The sequence below is a fragment of the Marmota flaviventris genome, chromosome 17 (genome assembly GCF_047511675.1).
Source record: "Marmota flaviventris isolate mMarFla1 chromosome 17, mMarFla1.hap1, whole genome shotgun sequence".
Classification (NCBI taxonomy): domain Eukaryota; kingdom Metazoa; phylum Chordata; class Mammalia; order Rodentia; family Sciuridae; genus Marmota; species Marmota flaviventris.
In genome coordinates, this window is record NC_092514.1 from 12,315,750 (window position 1) to 12,341,904 (window position 26,155).

A 26,155-nucleotide genomic window follows, 5' to 3' on the forward strand; every position below is an offset into this window, starting at 1 on the left:
AGATAGCTAATAGTCCTGGCAGATGTGCGCTCCATGCCTCTGAGCTCAGGATCTCCTGATCCAGCAGTGGGCATTTGGTACCAGCACTTCGTAGCCTGGGCCATGGTGTAAAACTGCCTGCTCTGTGTGGGTGGGAAGGCTCAGCGTGCCTGGCTGGGAGCTTGGGGAGTGGGTCCCAGAAATTCCCACTCATCCTTTAAGGATTAAAGGAGGGAGATGTGTCAGAAGAGGCTTTGGAAGAAAGCAAACCTAGGGAATGGCTGATGGCTGCCCTGCAGGGTAGAAGGAATTGGACATATGAAGCCCTTTGGTTTGACAATCGGAAGACTCCTTGGAGCACCACCTTGCTTTAGCACCTCAGCTGCATCTCTGACCCAGGCCTAGAGTAAGGAGGTGAGAGGCTGAGAGCCAAGGGGTGCCCTATGCAGGGAGGCCATCTGTTTGCTGGGGATGAGCTGGAGGAGTACCTTTATGTCTGTCCCTGAGCTTAATCTAGAACCATGGGGCTTAAGGGTATCCAGAGTTTTTGAAGAACCTAGACCTTGCAGTGAGGAGCCTGAGGGCCTAGTGGCAGGGCTGCTATCAGTACTCCTTCTGGGTATGAGTGGCCATCTGCACTTCCTTTTCACACCAGCTGCTGTTGCTGACACTGGCCAGACACACCTGACCAAAATGGATCCCTTAGGGAAACACTCCCTCCTGGCTGTATCTAAGCAGGCTGGGTGACAGGTGAGGCAGAAAGGAGGTCCGGGGTCCCCAGGCAGGCAGGGGAGTATCTGGAGCTGCCTCGGTGATGGTTAGGAAAGGTGATGAAGGTGATGCTTAGCTTTTTGGTGTTTTGGGGGAGTGGGGGTGCTACCGGGAATGGAACTCAGGGGCCCTCAACCACTGAGCCCCATCCCCAGCCCTATTTTGTATTTTATTTAGAGACAGGGTCTCACTCAGTTGCTTAGCCCCTTGCCGTTGCTGGGGCTGGCTTTGAACCCAGGGTCCTCTTGCCTCAGCCTCCTGAACCACTAGGATTATAGGCATGGCCACCACACCCAGCAATGTGGCAGTTATCGTGGGGTCCTTGCTATATCCCAGACCCCTTTTTCATTTTGCCATCCTCTCCTCTTCCCCTTCTTCTCTTCCTCCCCTCCCCATCTACTGGGAATGAAACTCAGGATCTTGCACATGCTAATAAGCAAGTGTTCTGCCACTGAACTACACCCCTGCCTTCTCATTTTATTTTGAGAGAGGGTCTTACTAAGTTGCTTATGCTGGCCTCAAACTTGCTATTCTCCTGCCTCAGCCTCCCAATTGGGATTATAGGTATGTACCACCGTATGCAGCCTCTGTTTTATGTTAGCATTTATAGGGCCTGCTATTCTCATATAGCATGGATAGACATTGTTTTTAGCAGACCAAAGTATTGGGTGCATGTGGCCTCGGTATCCTGTACACGGTGCTCCATAGAGCCAAGGCTTGTGCTGTGGCTTGGTGCCATAGCCACAGCCAGAATAGGTCACCCGAGGCTCTTCCTCTCTCATTGTCTGGGTTGGGGTCCTGCTCATTTCTGTCTAGCAGGTAGGTTCTCATGGTGGCAAACTGTCCCTGGCCTCTGTAGTCATTGCTAGCAAAGTTCCCTGTAGTGGGTCACCTTAGGGGTGAGTGCCCCTTGCACAGGGAGGATCCTAGGCACCCTGGCTTTGGGGGAGGCCAGCAGAAGTGCCCAGGGACCATTACTAAGGATGTCACAGGGGAGCATAGAAGGAGTGGTAGCTATAAGCTGGGACCTCAGAGGTCTGTAACCTTCTGGCTCTGCCTTAGGCACTCCTAGCCCCTTGAGGATTTCATTTCCTCATTTCTGAAACTAGAGGCTAGATCCGGTGATGGCTTGAACACTGCACAGAATTTTACAAGGACAAAGGAATTGAACAGTGGCTGCCTCTAGCCCAGCCCATGGGCAGTAACACTCAGTTATGAGCTAAAAATATAGACAAACACCTGTGCCATCAGAGACAGGTCAGCAGGTCTCTGTTTCACGGCCCAAGGCAGGAAAGGAGACTGCAACTATCTGCAAGATGAGGGCTTCCCCAGGGACCCAAGCTTCACTTTTTGTGTCTTGCTCCTAGAACTTGGGGAGCTCACAGTGCTATGGGGGCTGCCCTTTCAGCAGCCATGACAGCTGATATTTCTGCCAGGCACTCCAAGGACCTGTGTCTGCAGAGGACAGTTCCTACAACTTCACCAGACTCTCTGGTCAAGTTTACACACACACTCATGGCCCCAAGTGTGTGGGAGCATAGTGGAATTGCAGAGTCTTCCAAGAGCCCCAAGCTCTGCAGGTGCCAGCCCCTGGGAGGAAGGAATGAATTGGCCACCATGTCCTTGCACTGCACCACCAACTGAATGCAGTTTAAGGAGGCAGGGAAGGGCCTGGTGGTGCACTGGGCATCTTACTCGCTGCTTGGCCCTGCTGTGGCTGGGGTCACATATGCTGAAACAGGTGATGGAAGGTGTCCTCACTTCTCAGATTTCTCACAGGAGCCCAGCGGGAAGTATCTAGTGTTAACTAGATGTTGAGGATATTAACAAAATAAACCAAGTGAAGAAAGAAGAGGGGTGACTTTGGGTGGGTACTTGGGCTGCCCAACTCTAGAAGGCAGAGCCAGGGGAATGAGAGAAGGATAGCAGAGCAAGGGAAAGAAGGGAGGCCAGCCCCCAGCTCCGATGGAGAGTACAGGTGAGGCGTGCTTGCTGGCTTCCACCCAATGCCACCTCCCCTGAAAGAGCTGTGTGAAGTGTGGCCTTAGCAGCCTGAAAGCCTGGTATATGGAAACTGGAAAGAGAACCACTTACTCCCTCTACCCAGCCCTACAGAGACCAGCAGCCTCAAGGCCATTCAGAAGACTGGGAGGGAGGTTGAATGGGCCAGTCCCAGTGGCCCGGCTCCCAGACAGCCCAGTGGAAGCACTTGTACCTCCTTAGGGACCTGACTCTGATGTACCCTGAGTGCTTAGACCCACGGTGGGGCCTAGTGCTGACACATGAGGAGCCGTGACAGGCAGAGAAGGCTGTAGCAGGCACTAGGGAAGGGGCTGTCTACAAGTACAAGAGAAGACAGGAAAGACAAGACAGGAGCACCTGACCCAGAATGCAGATATGGTTGTGTGACTGGCCGTTGAGGCTGAGTGTCCCAACATGGGGAGGGAAAAAAGCAGTTGTCAGGGTCAGGAAGAAATCATCTGCCTCAGTAGCCCTAAATGGCCTCCAGCTGCTGCCCATCTGTGTACTCCACAAATCCACTCAGAGCAGGCAGTTTGAGAGCTGAGTCTAAGCCGTGGAGATAGGTCCGTGATATGATAGTGATATCCCTTGTGCCTCAAGGCCTGTGGCCAGGGCCTCTGCCAGAGTGGAGCCTGCCTTGTACCCTGAATCTGCTGTGGCCATGGCAGGGGCATCATCTGGACCTGGGCCTGACACAGCCTGTGCTTCTGCCTTGCTCAGTGCCTAGAAGCCTGGCCACTGGATGAGCATCTCCAGGCAGGAGGTACAGTGCCTGCAACCTGGACCACTCCAGCAAGGGTCAGGGTCTTAATCTGGTGGTCTGTCTCCTCTCTTCTCCCCAGGTGGCTAGAGATGCTAATGGTTTATCCCAGGACCAACAAGCAGAACCAGAAGAAGAAAAGGAAAGTAGAGCCACCCACCCCACAGGTAGGCCTTGGGTTTGCCAGGTGACATCCCCTTGGTGGGGCTGAGGCCTGGGAAGGAGGGTTCCTGGAGAAGGGAAGGAAGGGTTCATGCTAGGGCTGAGGCAGTCACACCCTACACACGTTCTGATCCTCTCCATGTTCTGAGGACCACAGTCCACACCATCTTCTCCAAGCCACCAGGACACAGTAGCCTGCTGGCATGCCCTGGGGCTGCTGCCCAAGGGAGGGTTCCAGCCAGTAGGCAGGTGCCAGTCAACACTGTAGTGTGTGTCCCTCCCCTGATCATCCTGTTGGCCTCTGGGGAGGAAGAGCATGTGCAAGGGTGGCCTGCTGTATGCATTCCTGTACTGCCACAGCCCAGGAGAGGAGACAGCTGTGCAGGCAGCAGGCTGTGCAGTGGGGAGGGAGAGTCCTGGGGTATCCCCACCCAGTGGGAGACTTTCAGGGTCCCCCACCCTGATTCCCATGTGATAAGAGAGGATGGCTGGGCTAGTCTCTCCAGGCCCCTCTCCTCTCCCTCCCTCCCTCCCTCCCTCCCTGGCCAGGGCAGGAAGGGCTCTGCACCTCCGTCTCTGATATACTTTCTACATTCCTGGGGCTGGGGGCCGTGAGGTGACCTTTCTGAGCTTTTACTAACTAATTTGCAAAACAGTTCTGTTAGTATCTAATTGCTAGGATGATTGTGGGTACTGAAGGAAACAAAACCCACTGTGGGCACTCAGCAAATACTAATCCCTTCCCCTCTGTGTCAAACAGTTGGCCTCACCAAGTGCTTTTGCTTTTGATGGATCAAGCCTCCATCTACCACCCTCTCACCTCCACCCCAAGAGTGAGCAGGATGAGATGGGGTCCCTTGGACATTACAAGGCCAGAGGCAGTGGAAATGAAGAGAGCCAGCCTGGGGTGGAGCCTTGCTGCCCTAAGGTTATGAAGTCCTTCCAGGCTGCCTCACTGAGCTGTAGTCAGGGATGGGCAGGAAAGGAGTGATGCACATGGGCTTGCGGTCCCCTCCCTCACACCCCTTTGACTGCCCTTCAGCCAGTTTGTGCTGAGGTGTCGCATAGGCTCTCCTGACAGCAGGACACAGCCTGAACCCACCCTCCATTGACAGATGTCCAGTCACCATCCTGTAATTCCCCAAAGAGTCCCAGGTGGCACGCAGACATCTCCTGAAAGGAAAAATGCCCCATTAGTCAGGAAAAAAATGCAGTCAGAATGCTTCCTGGAGACCGAGAATGGAGCTTCCTTCTGGAGAATAGTAGTCGACACACAGATCCCCCATGCTGCCTGGTGTGAGAAAATATCATAGGCAGAATAGCAAAATTCAGGGTTACACCGGGTTTCCATGGTGATGCCTGAGAAGCTAGGCAGAGCTTCTGCCTCCAAATAAGGTAACTCCAGGGAATTGGTTGCACTCCCTCCCCAAAATTGTGCTGCCCTTAGCCAGGTTCTACCTTTTGGCCAGTAAGGGGGTACATGATCCCAGGGCAGGGAAATCACCCACTTCTGCCCTGAGGGTGTGCCTCTCAGACCTGGGGGTGCAGGGCTCTCAGCCTCTTCTGCTCAGCTCTCTCCTAAGCTGGCCTAGCAGGGTCGCTCTCATTTCTGTCCTAGATCATCCCTTTGAGTCCACTAGTTTCAAAAGCTGTGAAGTTTCATCACACATCTTCCCCACCTGATGTTGTGGTGACATGGGGCCTCTACAGAGGAGAGACAGGCACTATACTGGGTCAAGGTCTGGTCACCTCCCTCTGCAGCCTGATGCTGAAGGTGTTCAAGTGGCCAGGGTAAAGTTGTGGGGTGAGCCTAAAGCTTTTGGGTTCCTGGAGAGTCAAGAGCCCTATATCTGACACTTTCTCCATGGGCTTTTGTAGACCCAGGAGACTTTCCCATTAAACCATCCAGGGCTTGAAGCCTTGGCTCTCTGCTGCATCCAGTTGAATTTAGCCTCTGCCCTGGAGGTGCTCAGTTGGGAGGTAATGGCCCCAAGATGGGGCCATGGATTAGGCTGCAGGGGAAGCAGCCAGCAGAGCCCAGGGCAGGGAGAGGAGACAGACCCAGCCCTGACCAGAGCCCCACAACTTGTGGCCTGTGAGGCATAGCCTCCAAGGAGTACTGAGAAGGAGTGGGAACAGGAGGAAGCCCTAATCCACTGTTAGGTATGACCAGGGCCAGAGTCCCTAGCCAGCTGTGCAGGCCCTGAAGATCTCTGTTAGCCAGTGGAGCTCTGAGAAGTTAACTCGTCCCTTTTCCCAGTCCCCCAGGTTTGGGTCCCTTTTCAGAGACCTATAAAACAGAAGCCATGCCCTGGCCTGTGCATATATTATCTGCTTCTCCTTCCGTAGGAGTCTCGTTTTCTCTTGAGGTGTCTGCTGTCCCCCACTTTAGGGCAGAGCCCTCCCTCCTTCACCATTTTCATGCCAGGGAAGTAGAGAGGCCTTCTCTGACACTCCTTCAGAGCGAGGGGTCCCATTTTCTCTCTCCTCCTGCTCTGAAAACCCTGTGAATGTTGCTAATGAGCAGCAGACTTCACTGCAGCATTGACAGCATGAGCAGCACAGCTGTCCTGGGCATCCAGGAGATGTGCCTCTTCCTCTGATTTAGGCTGGGTCTGCGTAGCATGAGCCCCAGCAGCCCTCCCCCACATTATGGGGGATCAAGGGATCCCCAAGACCTAGGCCTAGCTGTGTGGCCACACTTGGTCCAGCCAGATATCTCATCTACCTGCTCAGAGGAAGAAAAGCATCTTTGCACAGGATGGACTTCCTCATTGCCCATCCCCACCTGTGCCCTACAAGCCGGAGTAACTTTGTTACTGCTGTCCCAATGAGGACAGTATCAGTGAAGGGGTAGAAGAGATCAGGTAACTGGAGGAGGGACCATCAGTCATGTCCTAGCGTTGTACCTCAGGAAGGGCATGCATGTGCCTGCGTACTTCCTCTCCCAGTGTGGGACTATAGGACCGTGGCCAGGGCTGTGCCCCTCACAGGCACAGAATTCTGCTCCTTCCTCTGTGGCCCTCTCTGGTGGCCTCTGCCAGCCCTTGGTCCAGCTTCCCTTCCACTATGGAGACTGATTTATCAAGGATAGTTTTTATGTTGCCTCCCACCGCTGCTGTGCAGGAATCCAGCTACCCTTGAGCCCACCAGAGCTGTGTCTCAGCCTCTGGCCACCTGGAATTGGGGTGGCAGACAATGGCAAAAGGACCTGGAGTGGCCTGGAGCTTGGGGGAATTGTTGCTGCTATGGGGAGTGAAGGTGGCACAGCTGTGATTTATGATGGATGGGCAGGCCAGAGCAGTGTGCTGACTGGAGGAGCAAGTGGCCCTGAGGCTGGGTCTCTGGGTCATTGGAGCCCTCGTGTAACTGGCAGGAGAAACCTGTACCATTTACTTTGGAGAATCTTGACTTCTTCTGAGAAAAGTCTCCAGCCTGAGAGTTAGTGAGCCATTGACTCTGAGCCAAGTGGGTGGTCAGGTGTTTGCCTTTGGGCCTACAGGAAAAGCCGTCCTGACTGATCTTGTCCTGTGAGGCCTGTAGTCCTTACAAAGCTGACAGCAGATTTGAACTGGGGCCCCCATCCAAGGGAATGCTCTGCCCCTCCCACCCTTTGTCCTGCTCTGAGGGCATGTAACGGTGGAAATGCTTGGATCCCACACTGCCTCTTCCTGACCACACAAGAGGCCTGCCCTCCAAGGGGGTGAATTGGTGAGACTGAATGGTATGGTGCCTAGCCTGGCTGAAAACAGATAACCCGAAGGCTCTACTGTGTCTGCATGTGCACATAGAAGCGCATACAAATGATCTGGTCATCTTTAGCCCTCACCAAGGGCCCCGGGCCTGAGGTAAGCTGAGAGGTGCTTCAAAAACTGAGGCAGGGCTGCCAGGATGGGACTGGGAGGTGAGCATTTTTGTGTCACCCCCGTCTTTGGCAAGAGAGCTGAAACTTGCCTTCCTTTTGAAAGGGATTGAAGCCGTCCTATTGGCGGCAAGCACCCTTGGCAGGGAAATTGGACAAGGGATGAACTGATGCTGCAGGAAAGCAGGAGATCCCAGCCCCGCCCTTGTCAGGGTTCTGTAGAAGGGGGTCACTTACCTGGGTGCCCAGAACTGGGTTTCTTGTGTCTGCCAAAGCCTGCCCCACAAACACTTCTCCCCTTGGGCAGCACCACTTCTAGGACCTGGGGGAAATGGGACTTGATGCCATTCTCAGTGGGGCTACCAACTTGGTAAAATACTGCAGACAAGGTGGCTTAAATAACAGACACTTATTTCCTTACAATCTGGAGATTAAAAGTCTGGTTAGGGTTACTTCCTGGTCCTCACCTGGGAAGGGGCAAGTCATGGGGCCTCTTTGTAAGGGTACAAGTCCCATTTGTGAGGGCTCCACTCATGACCTAATCACCTCCCAAAGGCCTCACCTCCTAGTGCCATCGCCTTTGATGTTAGGATTGCCATATATAAATGGGGTGGGGGACACAAACATCTTAGGCCGTAGCATTTGACTTCCATTGATGATTCTCTCCTTCACATAGTGTCTGAGTGTTCCATTTTAGCTTCTTAGGACCAAAAGTAGAGGTAGGTAAGGCTTGAGTGCATGGAAACCTGCTCTCTGCATCTACCCTAGGGCCCAGCAAATGGTCATGGACCCAACTTAGAGATGTGATTGCTTCCTTTGCCACATCCATCTCCCCTTGTTTGTGTCTAAAGTACCCAGGAGCCTAGGAATGGCAAACTCTGAGCCAGCCCCTATGGTTTCACCCATGATTCTAGGGCTGCTGTTCTGAGTTCTCTTTGGTTGTGTGGGTGGGAAGAACTTGCACATGTTTGGGACATACCTTTGGAATTAAGCTGGGGCCTTTCCTCCACACCTTGGCCAAGTGAGCCTCAGGCTACTTGGAATAGGCAACTGTGGCGCCACAGATGTGAAAAGGTCATGGTGCTCTCTGGAAGGAGTGTCTCCACTGTTCCAACATTCCCTTCTGGAGCTTCTTGGCCCCTGGTGCTGTGTAGCTGACCCTGTGTCCCCTGTAGCTGGGCACTCAGGACCTATGAGCTGGCTTGTGCTGTGTGCACCTATGCCCCAACTTACACCACTGTTTCTGCAGGAGCCTGGACCTGCCAAGGTGGCTGTCACCAGCAGCAGCAGCAGCAGCATTCCCAGTGCAGAAAAAGTCCCCACCACCAAGTCCACACTCTGGCAGGAAGAAATGAGGGCCAAGGACCAGCCCGATGGGAGCAGCCTGAGCCCAACTCAGAGTCCTAGCCAGAGCCAGCCTCCTGCTGCCAGCTCCTTGCGGGAACCGGGGCTGGAAGGCAAAGAAGGTGAGCAGTGACCAGCTGGCCTGCGTGCTCACCTGTCCTGGTGCCCTGTCTCGCAGTGCTAGAATGGGCCTGCATCCCAGCAGATAGGAGCTGACACTGGGAATTGGTCATGGCCCCCAGACCTCACTCTCCCTTTGTGCATAGGTTCTGGGCAGCCAATGGCCTGGGCTTCTTGGGCTCTGCTCTTGGGTTTGCCATTCTAATTTAAGTTCCATGTGTAAGGGAGGAGGGTAGCTCCTGCTCTCTCAGTCCCAGGGTGGGTATCAGGAGAATCAAAAGTGTTCTGTGGCAATGCCCATGTGTATGATGAGACCTCTGTCCCTGCACCGTGTGCTTGTGTTCATGCCGCTACCCACCATGAGCGGCGTTGATGAGGGCTGCCCAGCCCCTATTGCCTCTACCGTGTCCGGGCCCCTGGCTATAGTTAGGGTGCTGGAGAGGAAGTAGTTGGCATCATTCTTTGGTAGCACGTGCCCATCCACCTCTAAGAGCCTTCTGCTCCATTCACATCTGTGCAGCCCTCTGCCCCTTCCAGCCCCCAGATCTAAGAGACCAAAAGGCTGACAGACTGTTGGTTTCCTCCTCAGAGTTCAGTAAGAAACATCTGGTAGGGCGTCTTCCCTCCTGGGCTGGAGTCCTGCTCTCCCTGCCAGCCAGTCTGGGCAAGAGGAGCCAGTGGAGGGGAAGATGGCAGTGAGTCTTTCATTCCCACCTTGGGGTTCTTTCCCTCCCAGCTCTGCCCTTGAGTGATGGACACTGGAGTTGAAAGATGGAGAGATGGCTCCTATTGGGTCCTGTGTGGGCTCTTGAAGCAGCAGGCTGAGTGTGCTACCCTCTCCCCCTCTCTTACAGAGGAGAGCAGCATGAGTAGTGACCGCATGGACTGTGGCCGCAAAGTGCGGGTGGAGAGTGGCTACTTCTCCCTGGAGAAGACCAAGCAGGACCTGAAGGCCGAGGAGCAGCAGCTGCCCCCGCCACTCTCGCCCCCCAGCCCCAGCACCCCCAACAGGTACAGTTGCCCTGAACCGCCCTCCCAGGGACTTGGTCGTCCCCTTCACCCCCCAGGTCCTCGGGCCCCCAGCCGCATGATCTACAGCCTCTCCCTCAACTCCCTGGACGAGGCCAGACAGCAGCCTGCTCACGTGGACGCCAGCAGCACTGGGGGACGGGAGACAGAGACGCTGGGGAGCGCCTTTGCCTTCAGAGCCAGCAGGCAGTATGCTGCCCTGGCCGACGTCCCCAAGGCCATCAGGATCAGCCACCGAGAAGCCTTCCAGGTGGAGAGGAGGCGACTGGAACGTAGAACTCGGGCCCGGAGTCCTGGCAGGGAAGAGGTGGCCCGTCTGTTTGGCAACGAGCGGAGGTAAGGCGGGGACGAGGGGGTTCCCGTGTGTGTGGACACTCACTCACACTCTCACACTCCTCGAGCTGCCCTGGGGAAGCAGTGTTCTTTTAAAAGCAGGAGCACCTTTCCCTCTGGGCCCTGGCTTCCGGCCCCAGAGCCAGGCTCCTTGCAGCCAGCAGGATTTCTGAGTGCCTTGGCTGCTGTGGACCAGTATCTCCTGGATCCCTGGTGGATTCTCAACTGCCTGAATCTCACTGGGCTGGATCTTATTCTTCTTGGCCCACTCTGTTCTATGAGGTGACCCTAGCTGTAGGTGGGGACAGACCCTCTTCACTCTGGCAGGCCCATGTGGGCAGAGCACAATGAGAAGGTGCCAGGGCAAACAGCTGTGCCCAGGAAGGTGAGGGCAACACAGTGCCTCTCCCTTGGGGACATGCTCCCTGTAAGCTACAGGGAAGCCATGGTGGCCTGCAAGCCCACTCAGTGCCTGATGGTATCACTGTTGCCCTTTGCCCTTTGGCCTTGGCTGAACTGGGGAGGCCGACCAGAGTCCCAGCTTCCTGGGGAGAGATGGGCTGTGGGCGGCTGGGCTGACACTGTAGATGCAGAACTTGGTGCTGGAAAGAGGATGGCTTTTGCCCACTTTCCCCCTGTTCCACTGCCTGAGTTTCCTGAGAACCAGAAGATCCCACTGGAGGCCTGGACAGAGTCCCCACATGTCCTTCAGAGGGTCTTCCACCTGCCTCTATAAATTGAGGCTTTGCAGGAATAACAGGACGCCTCACCTATGGGGATAGACTCTGGAGGTCGTTGGCCCTTACCTCAAAACAAATTTTTTAAAAATATTTATTTTTTAGTTGTAGTTAGACACAATATCTTTGTTTTTTATTTATTTATTTTTATATGGTGTTAAGGATCAAACCTAGGGCCTTGCACGCGCTAGGCGAGTGTCTACTGCTAAGCCACAACCCCAGCCCACCCCAAAACAATTTAGGAGTAGATTTGTACATTTGTCAGGGAAGAAAAACTATAGTTTTCATTTGGTTTTCGAAGAAGTTTACTCTCTAGAAAATAGATTTAATTCTAGAAATGTCCACCGAGTCCCTCCTGCCCTGGGCACAGCCTAAGCTGATTTGGAGTTGCTGTTAGGGACACACAATGTTGGCATGGGATCCTTGAGGCTCCCTTGAGGGACAGCTCAGAAGAGGTATGTTTATCTCTCATCCCTTTTCTTAACCCACGGTGAAGCCACGGTCCACCCACTCATCTAAATGTCCCAGATAAAAGGGCCTGTGGTCAATCTCCAGGATACGGGGCTGTCTGACTCTGCCCAGAGTTATTGGACTTGAAAACAGGGGAAAGTAGGTGCACCGTCTAGGGAGAGCAGTAAAGCCAAGGGAGCCAGGTGCCTCCCAGGTCCCTTCCAGGCACCCTGTGTACTTGGCTGCTCTCATATTTCATTGACAGCTTGACAAGATGCCTGCTGTTACCATCCCCAGCCTACAGATGCAGAAACTGAAAACCAGGGTTCAGTGATAGGGTGACGTCCTGTAGCAAATAGCTGAGGGGCCCATAGTGGGAAGTCCCTGCTCCCGTGGTGTAACCCATTGTTAGAGCCCAAGGTGTCTTTTAAGCAGTTAAGTAAACATGTAAACAAAGGGTCTTGCTGGTGATTGAGGAGGCTGGCAGCGTGGGCAGGAAGGCTTTATGCTGGCTGGCAGGCAAACTGTGTGTCATGGTGGCTCTGGAGCAGGATCAGCCAGGGCCTGAGTTAGTGCCAGACCACAGAATTAACATTCTGCACACCTGCTTGGCTTGGCTGCTTCTCAGAGAGACTCATTTTGAACTCATTCTCATCCACTGGCCTTGGATAGATGTGGTTTGGGGGGCTTTGCTCTTGCATGCTCTTTGCCACCATGGAGAAGGGTTTCAGCTGGTGTTAGCACTCTGGGACTTCCTGCCTTTACATACTAACCCTGTAACTGTCCCTTTCTCACTGACCCTAATGACCTCTGGCTGGCTGCTGTTGCTCTCTGAGGCCCACTCACTGGATCCCAAGTAGGCCACCCTCTGCTGAACTGGATCCTGTCCTCTGGTAGGTTACAGCAATGTCCAGAGTGGCAGGAAATCACAGTGGCACCAGGACAGGCCTGCCCTGCAGCCGTGAGGCAATTTCTTGATAAGCCTCAGCTAAACCAATGAGCAAGCACTCTGTGTGAGCAAGATGGGCTTTGGGCTTGGACATGTTTGTTTTCAGACTTCCAGAGCCTGTGCAGATGTTTCTGGAACAGTGATTGCCTCTGGCTGCTGAGTGTGGGGAAGCCACGGTCCTTATGGGGCTGCTGGTGACAGATAACAAAGCCAGTCCTGCTGCGCAGTCTGACTCCCAGGCCCTTGCCATGTAGGGGTCATGCCCCGGGAACCCTGGCACTCTGAGGGCAGGCGCCTGTTCTCTGTGTGAGGTGTTGCTGACGCCTGCAGTGCTTCATGGGTGCCATGTTAGTAACTTCCCACCAACACAGTGAACCAGGGCAGAGGGTGCTGAGCCTGGCCTTGCAGTGCTTTCCCTCAGATGGAGTGGCTGTAGCAAGTGCCTTTCCTGTTTTCCACTCTGACTTCGATCCCTGGAGCCCTGGAGCCCCACAGCATGTGACTTGCATGTGCTTCAGGCTCAACACAGCCCTACTGCTTTCTTGGGGAGCTTCCACGTCAGGTCCAAGTGGCAGCACCCAGGCCTGTCGGGGCCAGATCACCCCATTGCAGTTCAGCCATGCTGGGTGCCTTGCCCTCACTACCCAAGTCTTCCCTTGTGCCCGTGGCCCCAGCAGCCTCCTTAGCTTCCCTCCCTCACACTTGCCTCCTTGCCTGCTCCCGGTCAGTGTCTGCCCCCTTTGCTGGTGTGGCCAGCTGGCCTGACATGAGCCTCCTTCCTGAAGAGGCACTGTGCAGAAGCAAGACCAGGAAAGTGGCACCCACGTGCCCTCTGAGCTTAGCCTGGGTGCTCTGCCTCCCTTGAGTAGGGACCTCCAAGACAGATTCACACTGAGCCTCTCTGGGAAGAGGAGGACCTACGCAGCCTCTCCTGTCGGCAGAGTCAGGTGTGGTCCAAGTGTAGTCCAGATGTAGTCCAAGTCCAAGAAGAAGCACCTTCTCCTCAGCTCTCATGCTTGCCTGGGACATAGCTGGGGGCCTGAGGTGTCACCGGGAGAGCAGACCTTACAGAGGTCCAGGGAGGAGGGGCTGTTCTCCTGACAGGTCCAGTCCAACCCTAGGCCCAGGGGTCAGCCCTAGAATGCAGGACTGAGCACAGCCCACCACTTGCCAGCCTCTCTGCCTGACCCTGCCTGGACTCCTGACTGAGGGACGACTGGGGTTCCTCCTCTGCAGTGATCATCTTGGGGTTTGCTTCTTTGATTCTGTGGGTGATTTTGGTTTGCCATTATTTGATTTTGAAGACAGTTCTTTTCTGTTTATTCATTCTCCAGCCTTGTTTTCTTTCAGGTCTTGTCCTCTCCGCCCTCTGCTGTGTCGCTGTGGCGTTCGCGCCTCCTCCACCCGCTTCGCTCCCATCTCAGCTCCGTCTCCGGCACAGACCACCTGACGAGGCCGCCGGCCCTCTCACATGAAATCAACCTGCTTTGTTTTGTTTTAGTTTGGTTTTTGATTCCTTTTAATTGTTGGCAGAAACAGTGTTAATTCATGAGCCTCTTTCTTGCTGAATTTTGGGCACCCTGGGGTGGGATCTGCGTCATGATTGTGGAGGGGTGCCTTGAGCGTGGAGCCCCTCTGAGGTGGTGGTTGCCTTTTGATTGTGTTCGTGGCTCAGGAGAAGCTGTTGGGTGCCAAGCTGTGTGAAGGCCACATGGGTCAACACAAGAGAGCCTGCAGGGCCTCCAGGGTCGCGCAGGTGCAGGACTGGCAGGGGAGTTCCCAGCCCTGATCTGCTCTTGCCCATGTAGAGGGGGCACCGAAAGAGCTTGGGTTGACCAAGCTTGTGCCTGGAAACTGGTTGGGTTGGTGCTGTGTGAAGCTCGTGCCACCTGCCTGATAGGGGAGGCTTAGGGAAAGTGGGCACAGGCCTTGTGGAGTGAGCTGAGTGTGGGAGGTCAGCTCCAGGAGCTCCTCCTTGACCCAAGGCCAACGCCGCCTCAGGAATGTGGGAAATTCTCTTGCTTCAGCAGCCTCCTACCCTCTCTTACAGGAGATCCCAGGTAATTGAAAAATTTGAGGCCTTAGACATTGAGAAGGCAGAGCACATGGAGACCAATGCCTCGGCAGTGCCCTCCCCATCAAGCGACACTCGCCAGGGCCGCAGCGAGAAGAGGGCATTCCCCAGGAAGCGGGTGAGCTCCTAGGGAAGGGGTGCCAAGGCCCCCGTGGGGCTGGGGGCCAGCTCAGGGTTTGGGCACACATGATCCCACACATTCCACGTTCCCCTAGTGCTGGAGATGTGCTTCTGCTGGCCTCTACTCCCTGATCTCCCCTCTATTAGTGAGCCTCTTGAGGGCCAGCCTGTCTTCTGCATCTGCGTTCCAGAACTTCATCCACCCCGAGATGGTGCTCAAACAAGTTTTATATCACAGGCAGCAACTAGAATGTTCTCTTCCTCCCTGAGGCAGCCCAGCAACAAGGCTGAACATGGTGCCTTTCTTTCTTCCTTCTCTGTCTTGAGTAGCAGCCACTCCCCTCTTTGCTCCATCACAAGGTGGATCATCCTCTGCGGTCCTCCTGTTCCCAGGCACACCTGCCTGCCCACCTCTTCTATAGCTTGCTGTGTCTGAGCTCTTCTTCCTCCCTGGTGACTCTTGTTTGTGAGGTGCCCACTGCCCAGCTGCTGTCCACTGCCACAGAACCTGGTCTTCCTTCTGTGCTCTGAGAAGCTGGAGGATGGGGTGGGGCTAGAACAGTGTCCCTCTCAAGGAAGGATGGATGACCCAGCTCACTGCCCCTGTGCCCACCCAAGCTGCCCTGGGCTGCACTGACTGGCGGCTACTCTCTGCCATAGGACTTCACCAGTGAAATCCCCACAGCGCCTCTATCGGACACCTCAGCTTCCCCCCTGTCTCCACACCGAAGAGCCAAGTCACTGGACAGGAGGTCCACGGAGTCCTCCATGACGGTGAGCCCGGACTGTGTGCCAAGTTCTCTGGAGACCTGCCGCTGCCGCTGCCGCTCCTGCTTCTGGCCACTCTGGGCCGCTATCTGTTTGTGTCCTTGAGTTCATGCCAGCTGTCCCTCTGTGCACAGCCCTCATGTCTGTGAGTGCCCCTACCTGCCAGCTCACGGCCCACTGGAAGCAAGTCCTGTTTCTTCCCCATCCTGGGCCCAGCAGAATCAGGGACTGTGTGGCATCCTGAGCTCCACGTGGCGGTCTCTGCAGAGGAGGCCACCTTGGCCTTGGCAAGGAATCTTGGTTTAGGAAGTCAGGACTGCATCAGAGACCTTCTGCTCTTCTGCTTCTGGGTGTTCACTTTTGTGGTCTGTGGAGGCAGGAGCCGTGACTTGTTGAGACTTGTCCTGTTCTTGAGTTTGTGCCATGGGGGAAAGCAGGCCTTGCCCGGGTCCTTCCGTGCAGCTTAGATCTACAGCAGTGGTGGCTCAACAGGAGTGGTCAAAGCTCGGGTCATGGGCTACCTCGGCAGCTGGCCCGACCCTTCTGCACCCTCTCCAGGCTCCTGGGCAGGCTCACAGCCTCCAGAGGCCCAGACAGAAGAGATCAGCAGGGATCCACCAGCACCATCCCTCCAGGGCAGGCGCAGCTGCAGTGACACCACCAAAGCAAAGTTTGGGAGTCTTTATAAGCTGGGCGTGGTGGTGCATGCCTGTCACCTCAGTTACTAGGGAGGCTGACTCAGGAGGATCACAAGTTCAAAGACCACCTCAGCAACATGACAAGACCCTGTCTCAAAAAAAAAAAAAAAAATAATAAGAGTCTTTATTACTTACAGATCCACAACAGGCAGACAATCAGAGGGGAAGAGAGAAACCTTTCATCCCAGGTCTTGTGCAGAACAACCATGTGTATCCAAGAGGGTCTTCCCCTGCATAAGGGTCATCTGGGATCAGTGTCCTAATTTCTCATTGTTATGATTTATTGGATACCTCAGACAACCCTAAAGGAAGGGAGTCTGGCGTAAAGCAGGAATTAGAGGGCTCCACCAAGGAATGTGCTTCCTGGTCAGAGTGGTCCAGGCAGCAATCCACCACTGTTTCTGTGTGATGCAGCAGGTCTCCTGGAACACACCTGGTTGTTACCCTGCTACTTCTCATCTTTTGCAACTCCCTCCCTGCCCTGGGAATACTGAGACGTCAAAGCCAGTTCTGATCAAGACAGCAGGAAAAAGAGAAGGGGTGGCTGGTGTCTGTGTGGGGACCTGCCTCACAGGAGCACAGAGTGATGGGTGAGGGCCTTGGCCAGGCAAGATGCAGGTGTTCTGATGTGGCACTGTTAGGCTGCCTCTCAGATCCACCCATGCCTGAACAGCATAGGTGAAAAGGGCTGCTGGGCCTTCTTGTCTGCTGTCCTTCATCTTATGGGCAATGGAGACTGAACTTCCTCCTGATGGAGGAGTGACTTGAGGGCCTGGGAAGGGCTGCTACTGCCTCTTTCCTCAACACCAGATGTGGTCTGTGCCCCCAGGCTTCTGTGACTTTGCTTTTCCTGCGGCTTTGGCAAGAGCCCCTGAATTCTCCTTTCAACTGTCCTTACAGACCTTCTCCTTCATGAAATCCAGCACTCTACTGGGTCTGTTCTCTGCTCCAGACAGGACTTGTAACAGGACCCACGCAGGCTAGGGTAGGCAGCTGGGCAGCCCATGCTGCTGCTTTCCAGGGCAAATGAGGCCATGCCCACTCTCTACCTGGTATCTCCTTCCTCATGGACTCATGTGCCCTTGGGCAGCATCCAGGAGGGGCAGGGAAAGGCACACAGGCTCATCTGGCAGGTGGAGAAACCCCTTTTCCTGGTGCCACTTCGTCTGGACAAAATTATCAGCCCCATCAGCCACGCTTGTCCACAACTGCACACCATGAGGCTTTCCTCTGAGCTGTTTCTTTCTCTTCCTTTCCCAGCCTGACCTGCTGAATTTCAAGAAAGGCTGGCTGACCAAGCAGTACGAGGACAGCCAGGTGAGTTTGTGGAGCTCCTATGACCCTGAGGACTGAAGCAGGTGTGAATTCTTGCTGACCTTGTCCCTGGTGGGATCTGTGAGCCCTAGCTCCATCTCCCTACCATGGGCACACTCAACTCATGGACCAGGACTAGCCAGGACCCCCACCTACTCATAGTGCAGGTGCACAGATCCTGTTGTCATGGTGGCAGGGACCCTGGGGAGGCTCCACTTGGCTCTGCTGGCTGCCTGCAGTATCTCTTGGCCTTAGGCCTGGGGACATTCTATAGCATTCACCCCCACCACTTGGTATCATCTTCCTAAAGGTTTTCTAGGGGCCCAGGGACAGAGAAGGCCTCTGGCAGTGGGGCTAACATGTGTTATTGTACAAAGCAGCCAAAGGTGGTCACCTAAGATTGCAAGACCCTGTGTGCAAGAAATCAGCTCCGTTGCAATGGCACCATTAGGCCCTGGTGGGAGCAAATGTAGTCCATTCTTGCTGCCAAATCCAAGCAGGTAGAGCTGTTTGCAGCTGGGCCTGACAAGGGTCTGAGGCTAGAAGTCCTGGCCGCCTGAGAAGGCGTGAAGAGGATTCTGCAGGGTCTAAACCCAGGAGACCCTAACCCTGGCCCATCCCGGCTTCCCCTCTGCCAAGACATCCTCTCTCCCCTCCATATCGGATCCCTTTGGCCTTGCCTGAAGACTCAAGGTCCCCTCCTTGCTGCTCACAGTGAAGACTTGGTACCACTTCTGCTGGTGCAGGTGGGACATGCCCATCTGGGGAGCCAGTCAGATGGCCATGGCTCTTGGTGCCATTTCACAGCCACCTTTCCATTGTGATGGTCTGCAGACTCTGGAGGGGGGATGGAGGCCTACAAAGCACTTGGTCACCAGCTGTACCACTGTGGATCACACAGAACCCCCAGCTAAGGCCACCCCACTGTCTGCTGCCTTTTCACAGAGGAGCCACAGCTTAGCAAGCCTCCCTGAGGTTGAGCACATGGCTACCTGCATCTGAGCAGTCTGTGTGCTACGTGCCATGTCGGGGGTTGAGGCTGCCCTTTGCTTACCCTGCGTTCTGGAAGGTACTCCTGGACGCTGGCTCTAGGGCACCCTGGAGTGGTAGTTGAATTTTGTTGTTTGTTTCTTTCTTTCCTGTTAGTGGAAGAAACACTGGTTTGTCCTGGCAGATCAGAGCCTGAGGTACTACAGGGATTCCGTAGCTGAGGAGGTGAGTGACTGGCTCCACTCTTTTGGGAGAAACCTGAGGGGCGCAGGTGGCATCTTGGAGCCTCAGGCTCTCGCTGCTGTTGCTTTCCCCTGGGCTGATGTCCCAGTCTGTCTGGGGAAGAGTGTTCCTGCTGCCATCCTGGGTGTCCTGGTCTTTGTCTGGTGGGAGCAGCCAGACCAGCTTTAACAGCTCATGACTCTTCCTGCCTGTGACAGCAGGCTTTCCTGAGACCCTGTTCAGGTACCTCGGCACAGTAGGCTTTTGTCACTCCCGTGTTTCTCTTCTTTGAAGAACACTGAAATTTGAATACTCAGGATGAGCAATCTGATTGTTTCTACAAAGAGATTTGTGGTGAATTGAGTCTTTGGAGGAGTTGAACTAAATCTTGTCCTGTCTTTTGGATAAGACATATTTTTGGCATATGATGGGAGAATTCAGTTGGGACCTTAACAGTCCTAACACCATGACTGAAGACCAACTGGGACAGACTCTTTTCTTCACCTATCCCCAAAAAACACCCCCTTTTGAATAATCGAGAAAGTCTCTGCGCTTAATTTTCGCTGCTAATTCTACTCAGAATCCTTCAGTTGCACCCATACATCTAGAAAAAAATCTCAGTCTCAAGTTAGCCATTCTCAGACCTTTGTAGTAAAAAGTGGGAAAGAACTTGAATATCCATCATTAAACAATGTTCTTCATATTTAAATATTCTGAATTGGTCTGCGTGGACTTGAAGGGGGAAGATGTTGCCAGTAGGATGTAGGTGCAAAGTGTTGTGGGCAGCAGGCTCTGCTGTGTCCAAGATCAGGGATGGAATACAGCGTTCTATGATTTCAAGAGTGGTCTTCAGACCCCTGGAGACCCTGAGTTCCTTTCAGGAGAGCTGTGATGGTCAAATGTTTATAATAAAAACTTTTTTTGTTGTGTTGATGTCTGCATTGAGGTACAGAAGCAGTGGTAGGCGAGACCCCAGCACCTTGGCACAGGCTGCAGCGGTCACTGTGTTCACACTGCCAACAGTCATGGTGTTTATTTTTATTTATTTTATTTATTTTTTAATTGGTTGTTCAAAACATTACAAAGCTCTTGACATATCATATTTCATACATTAGATTCAAGTGGGTTATGAACTCCCAATTTTACCCCAAATACAGATTGCAGAATCACATCGGTTACACATCCACATTTTTTACATAATGCCCTATTAGTAACTGTTGTATTCTGCTACCTTTCCTATCCTCTACTATCCCCCCTCCCCTCCCCTCCCATCTTCTCTCTCTACCCCATCTACTGTAATTCATTTCTCTCCTTGTTTATTTTCCCATTCCCCTCACAACCTCTTATATGTAATTTTGTATAACAATGAGGGCCTCCCTCCATTACCATGCAATTTCCCTTTTCTCTCCCTTTCCCTCCCACCTCATGTCTCTGTTTAATGTTAATCTTTTCCTCCTGCTCTTCCTCCCTGCTCTGTTCTTAGTTGCTCTCATTATATCAAAGAAGACATTTGGCATTTGTTTTTTAGGGATTGGCTAGCTTCACTAAGCATAATCTGCTCTAGTGCCATCCATTTCCCTGCAAATTCCATGATTTTGTCATTTTTTAGTGCTGCGTAATACTCCATGGTGTATAAATACCACATTTTTTTTTTTATCCATTCGTCTATTGAAGGGCATCTGGGTTGGTTCCACAGTCTAGCAATTGTGAATTGTGTTGCTATGAACATCGATGTGGCAGTGTCCCTGTAGTACGCTCTTTTAAGGTCTTCAGGGAATAGTCCGAGAAGGGCAATAGCTGGGTCAAATGGTGGTTCCATTCCCAGCTTTCCCAGGAATCTCCATACTGCTTTCCAAATTGGCCGCACCAGTTTGCAGTCCCACCAGCAATGTACAAGAGTACCCTTTTCCCCACATCCTCGCCAGCACTTGTTGTTGTTTGACTTCCTAATGGCTGTCAATCTTACTGGAGTGAGATGGTATCTTAGGGTGGTTTTGATTTGCATTTCTCTGACTGCTAGAGATGGTGAGCATTTTTCCATGTACTTGTTGATTGATTGTATGTCCTCCTCTGAGAAGTGTCTGTTCAGGTCCTTGGCCCATTTGTTGATTGGGTTATTTGTTATCTTATTGTCTAATTTTTTGAGTTCTTTGTATACTCTGGATATTAGGGCTCTATCTGAAGTGTGAGGAGTAAAAATTTGTTCCCATGATGTAGGCTCCCTATTTACCTCTCTTACTGTTTCTCTTGCTGAGAGAAAACTTTTCAGTTTAAGTAAGTCCCATTTGTTGATTCTTGTTATTAACTCTTGTGCTATGGGCGTCCTATTAAGGAATTTGGAGCCCGACCCCACAATATGTAGATCGGAGCCAACTTTTTCTTCTATCAGACGCAGAGTCTCTGATTTGATATCTAGCTCCTTGATCCACTTTGAGTTAACTTTTGTGCATGGCGAGAGGAGGGGATTCAGTTTCATTTTGTTTAAAAACAAACCGATTCTTGGGGCTGGGGTTGTAGCTCAGTGGCAGAGCGCTTGCCTAGCATGTCTGAGTCACTGGGTTCAATTCTCAGCACCGCATATAAATAAATAAATAAATAAAGGTCTATCAACAACTAATAAAAAATATTTTTTTAAAAAAAGCTGAGTCTTAATTGGGCAGTAAAGGTTAGTAATTTTATTAAGCCTCAACCTTTGAATGCCTGTCTTTTTTGTATTCTGTGATTTAAGTGGGAATTCAGCATCAACCACTCAGCCACAGGCTGTCTTATGGAACACACTTGGGCTGTTGAGTTGTGAGCTGAACTAGCCATGTCTTTGTGCAACACCATTATTGTTTGAAGAAAGAGCTGACAAACTGGTCATTCGGTTTGTGAGTTAGGTAGACTTTTTCAAAAATCAAGAACCTATTCCTACCAGGTGTGACAGTGCACACCTGTAATCCCCAGCTACTCAGGAAGCTGAGGCAGAAGCATCCCAAGTTACAGGCAAGCCTGTATATCTTAATGATATCCTGTCTCAAAAAACAAAAGGGGCTGGGGATGTAGTTCAATGGTAGAGAACCCCTGGGTTTAATCCCCAATACCAATACTAATAATAGTACTAGTAAATAATAATAAAAGAACCTGTTCTTTCAAGGAAAACAACTGACAGTTCATTGCCAGTAGTACAATTTGAGCTTTTAAGAAAAAATTAATATAAAAAGAACAAATAAATTTTTTTTAAAAAAAGGAATATTAGGCTGGGCATAATGGCATAGTTTTGTAGATCTACTGGGGAGGCTGAGGCAGGAGGAATACTTAAACCCGGAAGTCAGAGGCCAGTCTGGGCAATGTAGACTCCATCTCAAAAAAGTAAAGAAAAAATGATAAAAGAAAAAGGTAAAAATAGAACTTCCAAAAATTCCCATTATATCATGAACTTGACAGCTTCCTTTTTACTTGTGGACTTCTCAGATGAAATTGGTGATGATTTAACAAATGTGACATTTTGATCCCACATAATGAACTATGTGGACATTTGGAAGCTGTGTACAACCTAATGTTTTCCAAGTGACACCTGTTACAGCATCATGCCTGGCAAAAGATATATCCAAAGGGCAGGATAAACTGTGCACTTAATATAACAACCCAGAAAACTCACTGATGGGATTGCAGATTTCACAGTTTACTTTTGAGAAACTACTGCTTGTCAAAGAGTCCATAGTTAGCTGGAAAGACTGTTAAAATCCATCCTTTTCCAACTCTGAGACCACTTTGTCTTAATAAACTTCAACCAAAACGATACACTGAACAGACTGAATGCAGAAAGAACCCACCCATCCTCCTGAAGCCAGACACAGAAGAGATTGCAGAAATTCAAAACAGTGCCACTTTTATCATTGACTTCTAATCATATTTTTAATTTTAAAATGAAATGAGTTTGGTTTTACTTTTAAATAAATAGTTTAAAATGTTCAGCTTTGATTTTTAATGTAAATATCATAAGTAGATAATCTGCACATACACAAAAACTCTTTGTTTTTAAAAGAGTCCTAACCAACACATTTAGGCCCTGCTGGCATGGAATGTCTTTAGCCAGATACCCAAGAACATGGTAGTATGGATGCTCCTGGGGAGGGACCTGGGTCCTACAGTGGTTGGGATATGTAGTCAAGGTCTATTCCCATTAAAGACTTAGTACAAGGGAAGGTGCTCATCTAGACATTGGCTCCTCCAAAATCTCTTAAGACCCCCTCATTTCTCTCTGCAGGCAGCTGACTTGGATGGGGAAATTGACTTGTCCACATGTTATGACGTCACAGAATATCCAGTCCAGAGGAACTATGGCTTCCAGATACACGTGAGCCCAGGGGAAAGGGGGTACATGGGCTTGACCAGCAGGGATGTATCTTGGAGAACCTGACGTCTCAGCGGGGCCCCCGATGGCAGGGCTAAGTCTTTTCCATTAGCGTTGACTCCTGTCCCTGTGGCCCTTGGCCTCCAACCCTAGAGCGTAATGTGAACACAAAGGTGGACATCTTTTCTCTCAAGGCTGTTTAAAGTCTTTTGTTACTGAAGCGTGGTGTTTTGTTCGTGTTTTGTGGTACTGAGGATTAAACAGGAGCATTCTACCTCTGATCTGGATCCCTACCCCTTTTAGTTCTATTTATTTTTTATTTTGACACTGGGTCTCGATAAGTTGCTGAGGCTGTCCTCCTGGAACTCACAATCCTCCTGCCTCTGCCTCTCAGGTAGCTGGGGTTTCAGGAGTGTGCCACCATGCCCCGCTCTTTTTTTTTTTTTTTAATTTTGATGCTGGAGTTTGGGGCCTTTAGAAGGATTAGGATATGGAGACTACCTAAAGTGTTTGTTAATTATTTAAAAGATAAAGGTTTTTATTCACTTATTCAATTCATTCATATATTCACTTGCAAGTCTATTTTTTTCCAAAATCTTGTGAACAGTGCTTCACTTTTCTCTCAAAACAGTAACTTGTTGGACAAATGAAATAGTTACCATTGGCTGTTACTATAGAATTACGCTTGGAGTCATCCCTATCCAGGATTAAGAGCACAGGACTGCCATATCCACTCTCACCTCTCACACCAGTTGCAAGTTTGGGGGTTTCCAAAGTAACCTTGAACTTCAAGAATTCTCTAGAATGACTCAGAGCAGTAAGGAAAGCACTACCTTTAAAATTACTTTTATTATAGCAGAAGGGTACAAATTAGAACCAGTCAATGGAAGGGACACATGGGGTAGAACCTGGGACCTGGAGGGTCCCAGAGTATCTGTGTCCTTTGGGGACACTGTACCCTCTTGGCCTTGTCACGAAACAATACACAGAGCATTTCCAGATCGCTAGCCTGGACCTCAGTGTCCAATTTTCATCAAACTTTCATAACGTTGTAACCAGTTGAGTTTTCATCTTGGCACTTGGTCTCCATCTTTAGCCCCCAGCCCACCAAAGTCACTTTACACGGCCCAGTCTTAACCCTCTGAGTTCATGGTTGGATTTTGGTTTTTCTGACACAGCCAGCCCCTCCCCAGATAATCTTGACAGTATCAGCTGTCAGGTGGGGAGTCAGGAATCTGTCATAGGTAATGCTCCAATTACTCAGGCAGGATTTACAGGTTACCTCCCAGGGGCTTAGGACAGAGGCCAGGCCTGTCTTTGGATGAAGCCTCTTTGTTTTCTCTTGTAAGAGCCTTCAGATTGGTGGCAGTAGGAGAGTTGTCTCCCACAGGGCAGGCTCTGGGACTTGGTTTCTCATAGGATGCTGGACGCTGGTGGACTCACTGTAGCAGGTGGACGCACTGTAGCAGGTTTCACCTTCCTATCTGGGGGCCCGGAAACTCAACTGCGCTTACTTCCTGTGTGTCGCTATGCTCAGAGTTGACCAGGTACTTTGGGACAGACTTAGACCCACCAAATTCAGAGGACATGGAAAGCTAGCTCCGGTGGCAGATGTGTTAAAGCCCACTGCCACCCCTGGGCAACCGTCATGGCTTTCCTCCACATGCGGTCTGTGAGGTACCACGTCATGTGGAGGTGGCACTGAAGGCCTGCTTCCAGGGCTGGTGTTGTTTGGTTGCTCTCAGCAGCTCACAGGGCCCTGCTGCAGTGTTTTTCTGCCCCTCAATCCCTGTGGGAGGAGCAGAGCACTCCATGAGCCCCTCACCAAGATCCTTCTCAGTGCCAGACCTGGTGTGGGCTGTGGCTTTGGGGGCCCCTGCTAGCCCCAGCACCCCAGTCTTGGTCAGCAGGCATCGGGGCAGGGCGTCCTGCAGTTGAGCTCTCCCACTCTTTTCTAGTGATGGCAAGGACACTAGACCTTGTAGGGCTAGGTGTGGATAGGTGTGGCCACTTTGCCTCTGTGGCGATAGACCCTCCTCATTGCTCTGACTGGGGGCTTACTTTTGAGTTTTCATCTTGGCACTTGGTCTCCATCTTTAGCCCCCAACCCACCGTGCCTGCCATGAGCCCCAGGGGCTGCAAGCCTGGATCAGGACAGGCTGTTTTCATCCTGCTCTACTTGGAGAAGGTTCTGCTCTAAGTCGGTAGAAAGCACCCGTGTGATATAACCGGTGACTGTACGCTAGGGAATCGTGTCTGGCAGCACTTGCAGGGCAGCAAAAAGGGGTACGGGTCAGGTAGGTTCTGTGGTGGTGAGCAAAGAAGGAAGGAGGGGAGCTAAGCAGCAGGAAGAGACATGAGAGGAGGAGGGCAGTGGGGTCCCGTGAGGCCCACAGAGAAGCTGCCCAAAGAGCTGACTCGGGACGTAGGTGCTCTGGAACCTGGTTGGTGGTGCGTCTGGGGCTGTGATGGGCTCTCTCGAGAAGACGTATCAGGCAAGTGCCGTCCTGAAGCTGGGAAAGAGAGGTCAGCTAGAGATGAGGCCCATCACAGTGGGGCTGTGTAACTATAGACTCCAAAAGTGCCCTACTGAGGGGTAGAGAGGGAGACCCCCAGAGGTGTGAGCATACATCACGGGCTGCAGCCTAGAGAAGAGTGGGGTGTGGCCTGGGGCTTGGTCCCTGGTGAGGAAGAGACCAAGTTGATCTGTGCTTGGCAGCAAACTGGGCCAGCATGTGATCTTTGGTGTGACTCCTGTGCCAAAGCCATCTTGGTGATTGCATCTTCCTGCCAGCTGCTTTGTTTGTGGTGGGGTCTGAGCAGCCTGGGTAGCCAGTAGGATGGTGCTGTAGCATTCCCTTCGCTAGGTGCAGGAAGATGACTCAGGGGGAGCTGCTGGCCGCATGTCATGCACCTGTCCTTTCTGAAGGTGCTTGAGTAGAGCTGCATGGGGATGCAGGGATCATGTCCCTAAGGCCATGCACTCTGGGCTCTGCCTGGGAGTCCCTGATGGAGTGCTTGTCATCCTCCATCAGCTCACAGGTAGCTGGTGTAGAGCAAGAGTTCAGTACATGTGTGCTAGCCCTGTAGGGGCAAAGGCTCCATCTGCCACTTC

General features: G+C 52.0%; 1 protein-coding gene across 3 annotated transcripts in view; it reads left to right on the plus strand.

Moving 5' to 3' along the window:
* Mprip (myosin phosphatase Rho interacting protein) overlaps positions 1–26,155 on the plus strand; it is a 135,481-nt gene that overhangs the window by 80,426 nt on the left and 28,900 nt on the right. For 2 of the 3 annotated variants that reach the window (XM_071603161.1, XM_071603160.1), the window contains exons 5-12: positions 3,615–3,699; positions 8,806–9,022; positions 9,875–10,031; positions 14,569–14,710; positions 15,373–15,486; positions 17,439–17,495; positions 18,639–18,707; positions 22,954–23,043. In XM_071603161.1, coding sequence (XP_071459262.1) covers positions 3,615–3,699; positions 8,806–9,022; positions 9,875–10,031; positions 14,569–14,710; positions 15,373–15,486; positions 17,439–17,495; positions 18,639–18,707; positions 22,954–23,043 — 931 coding nt within the window. Of the gene's footprint in view, positions 1–3,614; positions 3,700–8,805; positions 9,023–9,874; positions 10,386–14,568; positions 14,711–15,372; positions 15,487–17,438; positions 17,496–18,638; positions 18,708–22,953; positions 23,044–26,155 lie in introns of all 3 variants that reach the window. The other variant, XM_071603162.1, reaches the window with a different exon arrangement.